The sequence below is a fragment of the Heliangelus exortis genome, chromosome 8 (assembly GCF_036169615.1).
Source record: "Heliangelus exortis chromosome 8, bHelExo1.hap1, whole genome shotgun sequence".
NCBI classification, from domain to species: Eukaryota; Metazoa; Chordata; class Aves; order Apodiformes; family Trochilidae; genus Heliangelus; species Heliangelus exortis.
The window spans coordinates 29354085-29371035 of record NC_092429.1 but is presented as its reverse complement, the minus strand read 5'-3'; the positions used below and the strand labels follow the sequence as shown (position 1 = coordinate 29371035).

Here is a 16951-nt window from a genome sequence, read left to right as displayed (position 1 = left end):
CATTTTCAGCCCTCAACAGCTCTGCAAAGCTTCACACCATCGTGTCAAAAAAAAAAAAAACAAAAAACCCCAAACAATCAACCAAAACCAAACCAAACCAAACCCACTTCCAATTAAGTGAATAAAGTGTTCACAAAATTTGTTTGAGGACTTCTGAATCTCCCAGCTAGTCATGCACAGGGGCTATGGGAGCCTTTCCCTTTTTCTTTCCCAGCACAGTGAAGGCTACAAGGGATTCCTGGTGAGAGGGAGCAGAAGGGCACAGCCCTGGCACACGGAAAGGAGCACTGCAAACTCCTGGGACAGTGTTGGCAGGAGGAAACCAGAACTACTGAGCAGCTCCAGCCCAGCCCAAGCTCTCCTTGCCATGCTCTGAAACACGCTGGTGTTCCTCCCCTATTCCAGCAAGAAGCCCAAAGCTGCCAGAGGGCAAGGGGAATGGTGGAAACGTGGAAGGTGGGAGCTCTGAAGAGGGGGGAGCAGCACGGGTGGAAATCGTGGGTGGATTCATAGGGAGGACGAGGGCTCTGGGGAACAGGGACAGGCAAACTGGCCCAGTGACTCCTTGGCACTGTTTTTCCCTGGAGGCAACTCCGTGCCCTCAGCATCTGGCAGGGAACACCACCCCCACCCCCAGAAGCTGCTGACGTGGGACACAAACCACCCAGGGCACAGGATTTATGTATCTAGTTAGACACATAGTACCTAGTGGTAGAATATAGACAGTCTCTTCTGACAAATCTTGCACTGTTTTTTTCTTTTTTCCCAATATGTACTGGAAAAGGTGGTGCAGTAACTTAGATGATACGTTTCAGGAGTACCCCTCCACCACCAAAGGAAGTCAAGCACAAAAAGCAAGCAACTCAGTTTTGTCTTCAGACCTCATCCAGAGTACATGGGGGAATTTTGCCCTTTAAAGAGGGAAATTACACTTAGAGTTTGCATCTCTAGTTTATAATTGTTAAAGAAAAGTGCTTAGATTGCAGAATCCTGAATAACCACTGAATTATAAAAAACACAAGATAAATGTCAATGACTGACATTCACTTAATTTCACTTAGTCCCATGCCCTACAAACTGCACTTTTTTCTTCTTCTGAAGTATCAGCAAGTATTTTTCTTCTATAGCTTGGGCTCAGAAGTATCTGAAAAAAATATCAGAAGTACTATAAACTTGAATTCCCATTACAAGCTTAGTAATGGAGCTCCTGGTCAGCTTCTGTATCAGCCTCCTACTCTTACAAGTAAAAGTTATTTAGAACAAAACCCAGGCAGAGGTTTCAGCCTCAGCACAGCCAAGGAAGGGTTGGCAAACACAGGCCCTGAAGCTGCTGCCTCTTGCACCACACCTGGCAAAGCTGTGGCTTCCTTCCCAGGCTGTCCCCAGCAGCAGGCAGCTTTCAGAAACCGGTTCTACGTGTGCCACAGCCTTCCCACCACACACTCCCCAGTAAAGCTGCTGGGATTGCAAAAGCCAGGCATGCAGCTCCCATGCTGAGGAGGCATCTCTGCCCTTCCTAGGGATGCTGGACCACAGCCACCTTTGGGAAGAGCAGGCAGGGACACTTTGGGCAACAGGGTGAAGATTTGGGGATTAGTTCTGGCCAAGCCTTGGGAAAAAAATCGATCTGCCTGTGCAGAGGAAGTTCAGCCATGTGTGTGTGGGAACAACCCCCAGAGCTGCACAAGCTCCATCCCTCTCCTGACAGCTTTTCTGAGCCCTGGGGTACCTGTGCTCACAGCTGAGAGAGGAAACTATGGACCCCTGAGATGAGAGGGGGCCAGGGAACAGGGGGGTCCTCACCCTGGGGTGGGCAATGGGCTGTTCAGGCCCTGCAGGAGGGATGGGGAAGGAAGTGGAGCCTGTCCTTTCCCAGGGCAGGGAGGGGAGCAGGAGCAGGAGCAGAGCAGCCAGGTTCTTGCTCTCCCCTTCTTCCTCCCCCACCAGGCAGGAACACACAGTCTGTCCCAGACACCCTGGTGGGGACCGTGGCCTGGCAGCCAGGCCAGGACATGCCTAGAGACCAGGAGCAAAGACAGAAACATGGAGTCCCAGAACAGCACCTTGGAAAGGACCTCAAGGACATTCTGGTCCAACATTCCTTGTATGAGATGGTCCAGCACCCTGCCCAGCTGAGTCTTAGAAGTCTTCGGTGTCAGGGAATCCACCACTTCACTGGGGACATTATTCCAAAGTCCAGCTCTTCCCATAGTGAATTTTTTCTCTTTTTGTGTCCAATTGGGATCTCCCCACGAGGAACTTGTCTTACCTTTAACCATTGCTTCTTGTCTTTTCCAGATGACTCCTTGTAAAAGTGGAATACCCTTCTTTAGAGCTGCCTTACAAGTCCTGGAACACAGTGATAAGGTCTCCTCCTCCGGGCTGCACAAATCCAGTTCTCTCAGCCTTCCCTCCTGCACCAGGTTTCACAAGCCTTTGATCATGTCTGTGGCTCTTCTCTGGACCCTCTCCAGCCTGTCCACACCTTTTCTGCACAGTGGGGAGCAGAACAGAAGACAAGTGTTCCAGTTGTGGCCTGACAAGTGATGAATAGAGATGGACAATGACTTTTTTATCTCTGTTGGTCATGCCCTGGTTGGTGCTGGATCTGGTAAGACCTCACCTGGAGCATCCAGCTCTGGAGCCCTCAATAGAGGAAGGACATGGACCTGATGGAGTGGGTCCAGAGGAAGGCTACAAAAATCATCAGGGGGCTAAGGAGGCCAGGCTGAGGGAGCCAGGGGTGTTCAGCCTGGAGAAAAGAAGGCTCAGGGAGGGACCTAATAGTGACCTTCCAGTATCTGAAGGGGCTACAGGAAGGCTGAGAGGGACTGTGTGCAAGGGCCTGGAGTGACAGGATGAGGGGCAATGGTTTTAAATTCAAGAAGAGTAGATTAAGAGTGGATGTTAGAAAAAGTTTTTTGGTGTGAGGGTAGTGGAACAATGGAACAGGTTGCCCATGGGGGTGGTGTCCCTGGAGATGTTCAAGGTGAGGCTTGAGGAGGCTCTGAGTAACCCGACCTCTTGAGGCTGTCCCTGCTGACTGCAGGGACTGGACTGGGTGACCTTTGGAGGTCCCTTCCGACCCAAAGCATTCATTGATTCTATGCCACCCCCCGCTGTCTCTGTGCAGCAGCAGCAGCAGCACGCTGTCCACTCGTGTCGCGCCTCCCACCCCCAACCCCCCCGGGCCCCTTACCACGGAGCTGCTCCTCTCCGGACGGGCAGACCCCAGCCTGGGATCACGTTTTCCCGGGAGGACTTTGCGCCTCCCAGCACCGAGGGGGAAAAAAACCCCACAAACCAACAAACCCTCGGTCAGGCAGAACCCACCCCAGCCCTGTGCCGGGGAGCAGCCCTGATGGGACGGCCGCTCCCGCCCACTCTCCTCCCGCAGCAGCCGCCATGGCGCCCGCTCTCCCCTCAGGCGGCCCGGGGGGGGGCGTGGCCGAGCCCACCGCAGGCGCGGGGACTCCCGTGCGCAGGCGCGGGAGGGGAGGGGGCGTGGCCACCGGGGAGGGGTGGGCGTGTCCGGGCGGCGCGCGGGTCCCTCGGCGGCAGTGTCGGCGGCGCCATGTCGATGGAGGACCCCTTCTTCGTGGTGAAGGGGTGAGCACCCTCCCCACCCCGCCTCGGGAGATAACCAGGCCCTCTCGGGGGTCCTAAGGGGTTGGAGAAGGGGAAGGGAACGTCTCGGGGTGGGCGCGGCAAGGGAGGGACCCTCCCCCGCCCCCTCCCTTTCCCCCGCCGAGGGGTGCGCGGCGGCCGAGGGGGTCTGTGGGGGTGAGGGGGGTGAGGGAAAATGGCGGCCTCACCGCTTCTGAAAGAGGTGCGGGGGCTGCTGGGGCTTTCGGCGCTCGGCTCTTGACGCCGGGCACCCCAGCGGGGCCTTGGCTGGGGTGGCCGCCGCCGAGGGCCGAGCGCGGAAGGCCCCGGAGTGAATTTCTGTGGTGATTTCTCCCCGGAGCGAAGGATACAGAGGGGAGAAGGGAAGAATTGAGAAAGGGCAGCGCTGCCTTACCTGCAGGTGCTGGTCCGGGGTGAGGGAGAGCCTGTCCGGATGTCCCCGGGGTGGCAGTGGCTGGGGAAATGTCCCCCCGAAAAGGCAGGGCCGTGGTGTCCAGGTGGGAGGGTTGAGAGGAGCAAGGGTGGAAGCTGGGGAAGAAGCAGTGGTGTGGATGGTGGCCGTGGGAGGGAGGAAGCAAGCAGAGAGGGGCTGAACGAAGGCAAACACAAACAGAAAGTGGCCGAGGCGGGAGGAAAGGAAAATGGTAATTACTGAATTGCAGAGTCGTGGGGATTATAAGGGACCTCTGGAGATCATCTAGTCCAAAGCTGCTGGTAAAGCAGGCTCACCTGGAGCAGGTTGCACAGGATGGCATCCAGGTGGGTTTTGAATGTCTCCAGAGAGAGAGACTCCACCACCTCTCTGGGCATCCTGCACCAGTGCTCTGGACACCCTCAAAATAAAGATGATTTTCCCCTGTTCAGACAGAGCTGTGTTCTAGGTTGTAGCCATCATCCTTCATCTTGTCCCTGGGCACCACTGAACAGGTCTGCCCTTTTACATATTTATCAGCATTGATAACATCCTCTCAGCCTTCTCCGGGCTAAACAGACCCAGGTCTCAGCTTCTGCTTGTAAAAGAGATGCTCCAATTCCCTAATTGTCTCCATACGGCTCTGGTGGACTCTTCCCAGCAGCTCCTTGTCTTTCTTGTGTGTGGGATCCCAGAACTGGACACAGTACTGTAGGTGTGGCCTCACCGGGGCAGAGCAGAATGAAATAATTTAATGTATTCATAGCACCTTAGTCTCACAAAGTCACCCCCAGGCCAGCTTCAGGCTGGTTGTCTGCCCCACAGTGCAGTGAAGCAGCTCTGAGGAGCAGCAGAAGTGGGGAGAGCCATGTGTGCAGGAGAGGTGTGTGTGCAGGAGAGGTGTGGGAAGGGATGCTGCTACAGCCAGGGAAAGGGAATCACTGCCAGATTGATCTGGCCTGAAGGGGAAAAAATGCAAGTCTCAGTGGGTGGGGAGCAAACGTCCTGTCCAACTTTCCAGAGAGGCTCCCAGGAGGAGAGAGGGGATCTGCTGCCACTCCCCGTGTTAATTATTACCTGGCAGCTTGGGGTGGAAGGGGCTGGTGGAGCCGTCCAGTTTGCTTTCCTGGAGTTCCTAATGCCTCCCATCAGGACATCCAGCTCTGCTTTCAGTTCCTGCTCGTGGGTACTGCTGAAAGAAAAAAAGCAAAGCTCTTGCTAGCAAGTGATGAAGGGAACAAAGCTTAAAGCTTGCCCAGATCCCAAGTGCAGGCTGCTGGCTTTAGGGCATTAGATGTGGCAGACTCAGAGCCACAGCTGTGGGAGGAGGAGGGATGTGCACCAGGAGACTGCAGCTTGGCTGCAAAGTTGAATATTTCAGGCCGTGGTGTAACCTGGAGAGAGCTGCAGACCTGGCAGCCCTGCAGGGTGTGGGCTCAGCTCATCTATCCTGGGCTTCCCCCACTGCTAACCTGCTTCCCTTCCTGGGGGACTCACACCTGCATCTTACCTGGATGCTGTGTGCAAGCTCTCGGGCTGGTGGTGGCCACCTCTTCCACCAGCAAAGTCCAGCCTTGTCCCTCATCTCCCTCGTCCTGGCTCTGTGAAGCAGGGCTTGCAGTTCACAGCTGAGGACTGCAGGGTTGGTAAAAACAGAGGTACCCACCCTGCCCCAAACTCACAGCCCCAGCACATCAAAGCAGCAGTGGTGTCAGCAAAGTCTGCCTCCCCGTGCTGCCAGTGCTCTTGTCTCCAAAAAGCTTAGAGCAGCAGAAAAGACTTGGGTTCCCTAAGCCAGGATAGAACAGCTGTGTATTTTTTTTAATGCTGAATTAAAACAAACAGTGCTGCCCTCCACAACCTGCTTGGCAGTACTGTGGGGACAGTTGTTGTGATTCTGTGTGCCCTTGGGCCATCACACCTTGGTAGTCAAAAGCCTTGAGGGTGAAGCTGCTGGGAGCGTGCAGAACAGCAGCAGCCAGAGAGCCTCTGCCCTGGCTTGTCTGTGTGAGACTCGACAGAAACCCCCTAAAGACACAGCCCCTCATTCAATAGCTGACCTGTAAGCTGTTGCTGCAGGCAGGGCAAATCCTTATTTTACAAAAAATAACCCAAAACTTGTTTCAAGGAAAGCTGCTTGGGAGAAAGCTGTGCTTCCCTGCTCAGCTGGGCTCAGGGCTGTCCCGGTGTCTGATCCCTTCCCTTCTCTTCACTCACCTGGCTGCAGGGAGGTGCAGAAGGCTGTGAACACTGCCCAGGGGCTCTTCCAGAGGTGGACAGAGCTCTTGCAAGATCCCTCCGTTGCCACGAGAGAAGAAATTGACTGGACCACCAATGAGCTCAGAAACAACCTGCGGAGCATTGAGTGGGACCTGGAAGACTTGGATGAAACAATCAATATCCTTTTCGTGGCCCTGTGGAGGCAGGGGCGTGCTGTTCCCTAGCTGCACTAAACTTCCATGTACCAGTGCTTGCCCATAGTTACTTTTTGCAGAAGTAAAATCTCATTTGGGATGAGATTTTGCACGTGCATTGGCTTTACTCAAACTGCAAATGAGAAATTACAGCAAATGTGCCTTTCTGTTTTCCTTTTGACAAGGTGTATTCTAAGATGCTCTGTTCTAGAAAGCCTATTGTGCTGTATGGATTTGCATTTCTGTGTAGTCAGTCATACTGTGGGCTGGCTTCCAGAAATACTCCTGTTTGCCTTGTCTTCACCTGAACACTCCTGAAAGCCCTGCACAGCACTGGAGAACCAAAAAAAAAAAGAAGCAAGATAGAAACCTCACATGCACAGTACCTTCCTGCCGTGCCTGGGCTTTTCCTCCAGCTTTTCATACTTTGCTGGTAAAATTTTGGGGCTAGGCACAGTACAGTGGCCACTGTTAGAGCCTCAGGGTTGGTGCATCCACGTGTGTACCCAGCACTGCTGGGGGGACACTCCTTGACTCGCTGCCCACGCATCGTCGAGGCAAACCCACGGAAATTCAACCTGGATGCCACAGAGCTGGGGGTCAGGAAAGCCTTCATCACCAGCACGAGGCAGGTGGTCAGGGTAAGGAGCCTGGGTCTGGCAGGAGCAGGGAGGGGGGCAGGGGGAGTGATTAAAGGATTAAAAAAAAGGAAAGCTCGTGACTGTTCCCATGCTGAAGCAGAGAGCAGAGAATAAACCTGCTGCTTGCTTGCTCTTAGGCTTCTTCCTCTGCCCCCTGTGCTCTCTCCTGGGCTGCCCAGACAGGTTTGGGGGTGCAGGTGCCCCGTGGCAGGCAATCCTTTAAGCCTTCACACCTCTCTCACAACAGCAAGCCTGGGAACCTGTAGTAACTGGGGAGGCAGAGCAAAGACCCTGCTGTCATGCAGGGGAGGCTGGAGCCTCCCTTCAGAGCTGGGAGAAAATCCTGCTCTTTCTGTAATCTTTTGTAGAGTTGGTTTTCAAAAACAGACTCCACTTCAAACACCAACAGATGGTTAAAGCCTGGTGTTACTGACATGGTGACTTCAACTTCCTACTGCTACAAAACAGTCCAAACAACCACTAGATTTATTTTTAACTTCAGGAAGATTTTTTTTTTTTCTTTTTATTTTAAGCTCACACTTCAGAAGCAAAGGGAAGCAAAAGGAGAATTTTAACAGCTTGGTGGTAAAAAACAGAGATGAAGCATCTTCCCAGAAGCTACACTGTCTGGTGACTAGCTGAGTTAGGAAGTTTTCTCCCTGTTAGTAGCTACACTGAACGTAGCTTAGTTTCTGCAGTCTTTTGTGACTCTGATGTTCCTGCTTCACAAAATGCATTTCTGTAGCTGCCAGCAAGCAGCTGTTACCCTACCTGCAGTCTGGATGCAGTTCCTAAGGTTTGCTGCCCTGGTCCAGAGTAGCAGGCAGGTGCTCATTGCCTTGCCCTTGGTGTAGCCCACTCCAGGGTCCTCTTTTCTTGGCTGGAAACTGCTGGCTAATGGGTTTTGAAGCAGCATCTCACTGTTAAATGTTAAATGAAACTTGTTAGTGGCACTGCAGCACCTGATGCACCTCAGCCTGTGCATAGCTGTTGGGCTCTGGAGCTCTTCAGTGCTGTGTGGCACAGCTCTGAGCAGGGGAAAGGGATCTAAATGTTCCAGTGGCATCAGAACTGTGTGGGTGGATCAACCTCTGCCAGGTCATATTGCTAAGGACAACTTGATAATCTCTGTAAAAAACAGACTGCTTTAGGTTGGGATGGGGAGCTTTCTGTGGCCAGTGATCTTCTGCAGGAGCTCATCAGCAAACTTATCAGCAACTGATAAAAGAGAAACCAGAGGCACAGTTGGAGAGGATGGCCACAGAGCAGGAAACCTCTCTCCTATGCAATATGAAAACAGATGGAACTGGCAATAAAGTTCAGGGAGTTACAGGCTTTCAAGGCCTTGAACAAAACAGACCTCCCTTATGTTCTGTTGGTGAGAAAAATATTTTAACACTACATAAACCGAATTTTTTGTGGCTGTAATAGGCAAAATTAGTAGTAAACAAAGAATATTTTTAAAAATACCCCATTGCCACTGGTTCTGGCATTATTAAAACAATGAAACTGGGTTATGCTTTCTACGATATCCTTCCAGACTCTTCAAAATTGTACATTTCTAAAGGAAATCTGCCTCCCCTCACTCAACCTAAAGAAGCCTGGCTGGATATAGAGATCACCCTGAAGCTGACTGTCACCTCAAATGCCATGCTGACATACTTCTTCTTTCATTGAACAAACAGGATATGAAGGACCAGATGTCAAACTCCTCCATGCAAGCACTGGCTGAAAGGAAAAACAGACAGGTGAGAGCCAGAGGTGGGCAAGTTGGGTGTGTGGTACCTTGAGGAGTCAGGCAGCTGTTGTCTTAAGGTGTGTCTTAGCTGAAGCTTCCATTTCCACTTGGAGGCCCCACGTGGTATGACAGAGTGGAGAATGTTGATCAGAACTGTGTAAAAGCTGTAATTGCAATATCTGTCCTGTCTGAAGTTCATCCCCTTAAAATCCTTTGCTCTGGGAAGGGCTTGCCTGCTGCATCCAAGCTGTGTTTGAACCGTGTCTGTTGTGCTGACCAGAGAAAGCTGTTTCTCTCAGGACATTGCTGCCACCCTCTTCCCAGCCTGTCTCTCAAAGCACTAAGTCAGCACTCACCATCTGTCTCTGTCTTCAGCTCTGCTTGTGTACAACTGGCAGTGTTGCATCATCCCGTGGAAAGGGGAATCTCCCTTCTCCTGGGGGTGGGGAAAGGCTCAGAATCCCTGTCAGTGAATGTAATCCTGCACTCTGAGGTATTTGGGAGCAAGATGTGGCAATATCCTGTGGCACAGCTGCCTCTCCTGGTAGTTAGCCATGGAAGATGGAAGAAGCTGGAGGAGTCTCAGGCTGCCTGCAGCTGTAACCTAAGGAACAGAAATAGATGCAGGTTGTGCTTCTCTCTGTGGGGAGGCTGTAAGGAGATCTCAGAGCTGCCTCAGTGGAGCTTGCTCTGCACTTCATTCAGTGAACTTACCTGGCTGCACCTTCTGGCAAAAATGACAAACTGCAACAAGGTACTGAGAAGCACAGAGCTGTTACTGAGTTGGTTATGGGGTTAACTGGTGTGGTGTGGTGTGGTGCTCCCCCTGCAGAACCAAGGCTCCTCACACCCTGCCTCACAGCCACCTCGGGGCGTTTCCTCTGCGCGCAGTTCCTGCTGGCTGCAGGAGGCCATATGGCCCAGCTCACCAGAGACATCTGCTCAGGAAAACTGACTTCCCCTCTGCTGCCTGCTCCCTCCTCCAGCCCCTCACCTTCCCTCCAGGCACAAACCCTGGGCTGCAGCTGCTCTTCCAGCCTGACTCAGTGTCCAAGAGGCTGGCAGGGGGTAGCCTGACCCTCAGGCTGAGGCTGGCAAACAGAGGCCTTTCTGCTGAAGCTGCACCAGAACTGCTGCACCACGTCAAGTAATGCTGCTTGAACTGGATATGAGCAGGAGCTTGCTCAGTGTCTCAGTGACAGATGAAGCCACGTGTTCTGTTGGCTTCCCATACAGTCAGTCCCTGCTCTGTCCTCGCTCCCCTTTGAACAGATGAACTGTGGAGAAAAACTCTGGGGTATTTTTTAGCCTGCCTGAGCAGCCCGGTCATTGCCTGGCCACTCTTCACAAAAACTCAGTTATCCCCTCCTGCCCACATCCAGAAGCTGTGAGACAAGTCCAGTGAGGGCTTGCCTTCCACACAGGTGGGCAAAGATCCAACTCAGAGTGCTGCAGGCTGCAGCTCCTCACCTGCAGGCCACCTTCATTCTCCAGCATCTGTTGATCCTGTTATTCCCCTTTCAGGGACCAGACTTCCTCAGCTGGAAAGCCACCTCTCTGCTCACATTGCACAAGCTTCTCCCTTCAGGTTGTAGAGCAGGTAGCAAGTGCAGTCTTGTCTGCTGGCAGCTGAATGGTATGCTGGAGAAACAGGGAGCCTGAATTAAAGAACATGAGCTGTGGTTGCACATTGCACTGTTCTATCAGCTCAACTGGTTAAGTTCTGTATCCAGGCCCTCCCAGGCCCCTGTCCTTAGTAGCACAGTGTTCAGTTCAAGCTGTGCACATGTTAACAAAAGCCCAGATACTCCCCAGCTTACACACCCTGGCACACAGCACTGAGCACATCTTTCAGTCCTTTGTGCTGTGCAGACCTCCCGGGGACCCCTTCAGTGGGCTGTGCCCCAGCTCTGCTGCTGCTGCAGAGGCTTCCCAGGCTGGTGTGCAGCCTGTGGAGAGGCTGTGAGCAGGCACCGTGGTGTTGCTAAGACCTCTCTACATCTGTTCAGGTGCTCCTGGGAGAAAGTGGGAGTCAGAGTTGGAGCTCTGGACCTGACAAATACAGCCGCCTGGACCGGGAGCTGCAATTAGCAAATTCACACTTCATCGAGGAGCAGCAAGCTCAACAACAGGTGAGGCAGCTGGCACCATGCAGGCTGAACACCTCTTCTTGCCAAACGGGTGAGGTACCGGCTGCAAGAGCCAAAAAACCCTCAGTCCTTGGCTGGTGTAGATCCAGGAGGCTGACATCACAGTGCTCTTCTCTGCCTGCAGCATACACCCATGCATAGATTGTACAGCACAGCTTTGGGTGCATCTTGGAGAAGAGATTTTAATGCTTGAGGCTTGGGTCTTCTGCTCTGTCCATAAGGCAAACAAGATAATCTGCAGGATGTAGCACACTATGCTTTAACTGAAAGGGTTGCTGAAATCCTTGGAAGAGCAGAAACATTGCAAACAGAACCCATTTCTCTTACACAACTTCCCCTGGTTAAAAAAGTGAGCTGATGCTTGCTGTTTGTGTGCATCTTCATCAGAACAGACTGGGAGCAGAGGAGCACTGTGCCTGCTTCCTCTTCCTGCCTTTGTCAGCCCCAGGTTTGTGAGAACGCCTGAGGTTTTGTGAGAAGCCCTGAGGGGGTGCTTCCCAGTGCCAGGGGAGTTTGTCCAGAGAAGGGCCTGGGCAGGGTGCAGCCCTGCATGCAGCAGCCCCCCCAGACACAGGGCTGCAGAGAAGTGGCAACCCCTGCTAAAGCTCCCAGCTGAGACACGAGTCCCAGCTTCCCAACGAGGTCTACCTAGTGACTCAAGGAAGATAAACAGATTGAGAAGTAGGTAACTAGGGTAAATCTAATCCTCAGCATGACTGTGCCCTCAAAATGACTTAAAACATCAGCAGACCTTTTCCTTTGGCACACTGGGAGCCAGACTGGGTATTTTTAGCTGTAGAAGCTGCAACAGCCTTTTACTTACATGTACCCCTGGTGAGGTGCTGTGTTTCAGGTTGCCTTTCCCAGGCACAGCATCAGTGTGGCTCCCTGGTACCTGCTGCAGGCAGGGGGGCTTCCAGAGGTTTTTCTGAGCAGCCCCTTCCCCTGTAAAGAGTTGTCTTAGCCTCCTAGGGTGCAGCAGAGGGGAGAGGGGGCATGGCTGAGCTGAGGCTGGATTTGCAGGGAAGGCAGGAGACTGGAGCCAGCTGTGCTGCAGGGATGTTGTGCCTGGGAGGTTTTACTGCCCCTGTCACTTCTCCAGCACTTCTTAGGAACGTGGTCCTCATTCCTGGGGGGCTTGGGTCTGTGTTCAGGCCCTGCAGCTGATGTTGGCCAGTGTCCATCTGATTGATTGGCTGGCAGTGACCCAGCTCCAGGAGGCAGCAGACCTGTAATTGCCTGTTTCCCTTCTCTTTGTCCCCAGCTGATTGTGGAGCAGCAGGATGAGCAGCTGGAGCTGGTCTCTGGCAGCATCGGGGTGCTGAAGAACATGTCCCAGCGCATTGGTGGGGAGCTGGAGGAGCAGGCAGTGTAAGTGAGACATGGTGACAAAAACCCAGTGGGATACAGGGCTGGCTGCAGCACAGCTGGGGCACCTCCCTGCCCCTGGGGAGGCCTTGGATTTGCTCATCCCTCAGGCAGCCTCTCCTGTCCAGGCAAGGGAAAGCATTTGTTACTGCAGCCTGCAAGGATACAACCCCAGTCTCATCTGTTTTAAAGCCTGCACCTATAGCAGGCTTAGCTCCTGGTTGCCCTTTCCTTCCCTCTCCTTTGTTTTTTTTGTTTTTTTTTCTAAACACCTGCCCAGGTTGTGCTCCTTGGCTTCAGGCAGGTGGCAGTACCCAGCAGATGAGGGAGAGCTGCTTTGTGCTGGGAAGGCTGGGTGCTGTCCCTGGGTAACTGCATGGCCTGGGAGCTCTCCTGTTGTTCTGGAACACATAGCACAGAGACTGCTGTTCATACTTAAAGCTAAAAATAACCCTCTCCTACAGAAAGGGTTAAAGGGTAACTCACAAAGTCATTTGCATCCACATTTACATATAAATTAGATTTCTTTCCCAGTTCTTGTCCTTTGCAAACAAGAGCATAAGGTTTCCAGTTACTGAGGCTAAGAGCTACCAATTCCAGAGAGGCTTGAAGGAGTGATGCCCAAAACCCCTCTTTGTCTGTCTGATGAGAGTCTGAAGTGATGTCTTCTTTGATGGAGAGGAGGAATTTAAACCCATCTCCTCTGAAGTGGTGCAGCATGAGCATCCTCTGCTCTCAGGAATCAGACCAGTGTGGTGTGTCCATACCAGATGTAAGCCATTCCATCACACAAGCCATCAGGGCTGGGTAGACAGTAGTAGATAGCTACTGCAATTAGGTTTTTTACAACTCTTCCTTTTTCCCTGTTGAGTGAAGGTTTAAGTGCCCTAGAACTCCAAATGAAGGAAGCTGTCCTGAATGTCTCTAAAATGGCTGGAGGTGATTGGATTGGTACCTCGATTCTGGATGTGCCCATTTCTCTTCAGATGGGTTCTTGGCATTGACAAAGCCTTCAGGAAGGCTTTCAGATCCATTACAGTCACTGTGTGGAGGGAGTTGAGGGGGAATGTCCATCTACAGCTTAAAAAGCACCTTAAAAGCAACTGCATATCTCATTGCTCCTTGATAGACAACTGGAGAAAGATTTAACTTCAACTACAAGCCCTGAACAAGGAAAGAGATCTAGGTGCCAGCTTGGACTTGAAATCTGCCTAACCAGTCTCTGCTAATCACAGATCATAAATGAGATTTCCCCCACTCTTCACCTTGCAGGGGTGAAGCATAGAGCTTAGCCACGAGCACTTGTGGGGGACACCAGTCTGACTGTAGTCCCAAATGCCTCCCAGAGCAGAGCTGCTGCTTCAGCAGGGTTTTTTTTTTCCACCTTGGGTGCTTTCAGGAGACCAGGCCATGTCACATTTCACTGCCAGGTGTAACAAACACCCTGATCACATCAGTGTTTGGATCAGCATGTGTGAGACCAATGAGAAATCCCACGGGGCATGCCACTTGCTGACACTTGCCATGCTTTCTGTCCCCAGGATGCTGGATGACTTCTCCCATGAGCTGGACAGCACTCAGTCACGGCTCGATAACGTCATGAAAAAGTTGGCCAAAGTCTCTCACATGACAAGTGGTAAGTCCTGGGAAGTGGGATCCAGTCCTGGAAAGGGAGAGACAGAGACACAAGCCCTCAGATCTCCAGGCTGGGATATTGTGTGCTCCTATCCACCAGCAGCCATCCCAGACCCCAGCAGAGGAGAGGGAGCAGCTCTTGGTGCTTGAAAAAGGGAGAAAACTTCCCAAGCCCTGCGGCTGCTCCTGCCCAGACTCTGCTCTGCAGCCTGTCCTCTGCCTTTGTTTTGTTTACAGATGCCTTTCTATTTATGCTGCTACTGCTGTGCTGGGAAAATCCCCCTCTAGATGGTGGGAGGGGAAGCTCAGCAGCCTCCCACTCTGCTGCACTTTTCCGGGCTGTGCCTGCATAACAAAAGCTTTCCAGGTGCCATAAAACACTGACACTGTGCCTGGCTTCCCCTGCCCCGGCAAAGCTTGCGTGCAGCAGGCCCCCTCCCCAGTCCTACCAGCCCTCAGACCTCATGTCTGTTACATGTGGCTCTCAGCTGGCAGAGGAAAAAGGCAATTTCTGTGCGGGGGTGGGAGGCTGAACCCACAAGGAAAGTCCTAATAAGGCAGTGCCTGAGCCGGGGGCTGGCAGGCAGAGGCGGAGCAGACAGGAAGCCGGGCCTGGCTGCCGGGAAGTCCCCAGCTCGGCTCTCCCAGCCCTTACCTCCCCTGCTATCCCTCCCGTGGGTGGTGGGGTACCTTGTGGAGGCAGCAGTCACAGGAGGAGAAGTATTCCTGCTCTGTAGGATGAGGCTGGTGGAGGGATTTATGAGGGTGTGGGATTAGGGCCCTTAGAGAGACCATTCTGTGTGCTGGCAGTGCACTGCAGGGCACCACTGGTCCTGTGGCAGCACGACTGCTGGGAAGCTGCCTGTATCTCCCCTTTCCTCTGGGAAGAACACTTGTGGCACACTTCTGAGAGTAGGGAAAGAGCATTTCTGCCACTGCTGGCATCACTCATGCAGGGGGAGCCAGGAGGGCTCTTTCCCAGGGGAGCTGCTGGGCCCAGAAGCTGGGAAGTCCCTGCTGCAGCACCAAAGAGGATTTCTGCCATCACAGATGTGGCCAGGGACAGAGAGCAGCTCCCAGAGGTGATGCAGCCTTCAGCTTATGCAGAGCATGCACAAGGCCAGCAAAGTATAAAGATGTCCAGGGGAAACTTGGATTCCTGGCACCAAGGGGAGCTGCTACAAGCTCTTCCTGGCAGCTTTCGCTGGACCCCTGTGTTTTCCTCTAGCAAACAGATTACTCCACAAGTGAGCAGCAACACAGTAGCTCTCTGCTCTTCCCTCCTGGCTGCTTTTGAACCGGCTCGTTCAGTCTGTTTGAACTTGATTGGGAGGAAGCCTCAAAATTCCCACAGCTGACCCCAAACCTGGGTGTATCCTGGAGGAGAAGCTCAGTCAGGCCATGAGCTGCAGTGGGGCATGCTGCCAAAGGAAGAAGCCGAAGGCTTCTTCAAGCTTAAAATGGGTTATTTGCAGTACAGGGAAAAAAAGCTGTCCCTTGATTTTCCTTCCCTGTTAAAGCAGGAAGACTGATGCTTCCTTTTCCTTTCAGATCGGCGGCAGTGGTGTGCAATTATTATCCTCTTCCTCATCTTGCTGGTGGTGCTCATCCTGTTTTTCATCCTGTGATGGACAGAACTTCCTCGGGTGCCCCCTCTCAGCCCCTTTGCCCCCCCCCCTGTAATAGGGGAAATGAAACACTGTTTCCATCCGCCCACAGAGAGCCCCGGCAAGAAACCCCCCACCCAGCTCTCACCGTTCTCCTCTGAGGACCACGGCTCAGCTCTGCTGGTGTCTCACCTGGCCCTGGGGAGAGGGGACTGGGGCTGCCTTCTCCCCCGCTGTGGGGCCACGGCCACGGGCTCCAGGTCTGGACCTAGGGCAGCAAGAGGGGGAACTTCAGCCCTGTGCCTCCACCACCCCAGGCAGGTAGGAGCCGGCTGAGCTGGAGATGGAGACAGAGCAGCCAGCTCTGGGGAGGACAGGACGCGGGGGGGGGGGGGAGGGGAGCGGGGGGGAGGAATTAATTAATTCACCGAGCATTACAAACCATGTCAGCGGCCTCCCTGGGAGGAGCGGTGGCCGGAAACCCCGCACAGGCACGGTGAGGGAGGGGAGCCCCGGCCGGACTCCCCCCGCCCCACAGGCCGGCTCGCTGCTGCCCCAAACGGTGACACCAGTCAGAGGGTGAGCCCGGGCAGGGCGTTCCCATCCAGCCCCCTCCTCGGCAGGAGCTGACAGGCGGATAGGTGCGGGGTGGAGCCATCGGGTTAGAAACCCCAGAGCGTTGCTCCCGGGGTCTCGGTGCACGCTAAAAGCTGGCAGACAGCCGCTGGCCAGAGAGCAAGATTCTTAAAGCTTTCAAAATTGCCTCCTTCGTTATACAAGCCTCTAAAGCTCACTAACGGATGCTTTCTCTGCTCCTTGTATAACTGAGTAACTGCTTCTGTTTTAACAGCTGCTTCTCTTTGGCAAGTGGTCAGATCTAAAATAACTTATTTTTTTTAAAGAAAAAAAAAAAACCTGTAAAGATTTTTTTGATGACCATTGGAGCCACATTCTCTCTGCGGGTGCACGACACGTGTTAGTTATCAGAGGGATGGGGCTCAATCATGTATTTTAAGTGCATATGACCTTGTAAATAGGATGTCTTCATTTTCCCCACCCACTATTTTTTGGGACACCTCTATTAAAAAAGCTAAAGTCAGGCAATTCAGTGCTAGGTCACGTTTCTCAGTTTCTTCCCAGTCCTTTTGTTACCTTTGAGTTGTTTGCCACTGGAGCTGTCTCAGCAGTGTTGGGTTGCCTGTTGTCTCCCTCATACAGTGAATTAGGAGGTAGCGGGTGGTCGATACTAAAATGTGGTGGAAAAAGCTCACCCTGACAGTCCCACTGGGGAGGAACGTGGACAGGCACCGAGTGCAGGACCAAGGGTGACTCCTCAGGAAAGCAAAATTAGTTTCTTCC

The 16951-nt window shown here is 53.0% G+C and overlaps 2 protein-coding genes across 2 annotated transcripts in view; one reads left to right on the top strand and one right to left on the bottom strand.

Moving 5' to 3' along the window:
* IER5 (immediate early response 5) overlaps nucleotides 1-16951 on the bottom strand; it is a 37289-nt gene that overhangs the window by 8415 nt on the left and 11923 nt on the right. The window lies entirely within an intron of this gene.
* Nucleotides 3512-16696, top strand: STX6 (syntaxin 6). The gene is made up of 8 exons (XM_071751441.1): nucleotides 3512-3609; nucleotides 6267-6447; nucleotides 7011-7094; nucleotides 8780-8842; nucleotides 10842-10964; nucleotides 12247-12353; nucleotides 13892-13986; nucleotides 15537-16696. The coding sequence occupies exons 1-8, from the start codon at nucleotides 3575-3577 to the stop codon at nucleotides 15611-15613; spliced, it is 765 nt and encodes a 254-aa protein (XP_071607542.1). The 5' UTR covers nucleotides 3512-3574; the 3' UTR covers nucleotides 15614-16696.

Excerpts from the sequence above, each read along its gene's own strand:
- STX6 (XM_071751441.1), top strand. The coding sequence starts at position 3,575 with ATGTCGATGGAGGACCCCTTCTTCGTGGTGAAGGG. Across the intron at positions 6,448-7,010 it reads AAACAATCAATATCCTTTTC|GCAAACCCACGGAAATTCAA; the intron begins GTGGCCCTGTGG and ends CGCATCGTCGAG. Across the intron at positions 8,843-10,841 it reads CTGAAAGGAAAAACAGACAG|GTGCTCCTGGGAGAAAGTGG; the intron begins GTGAGAGCCAGA and ends ACATCTGTTCAG.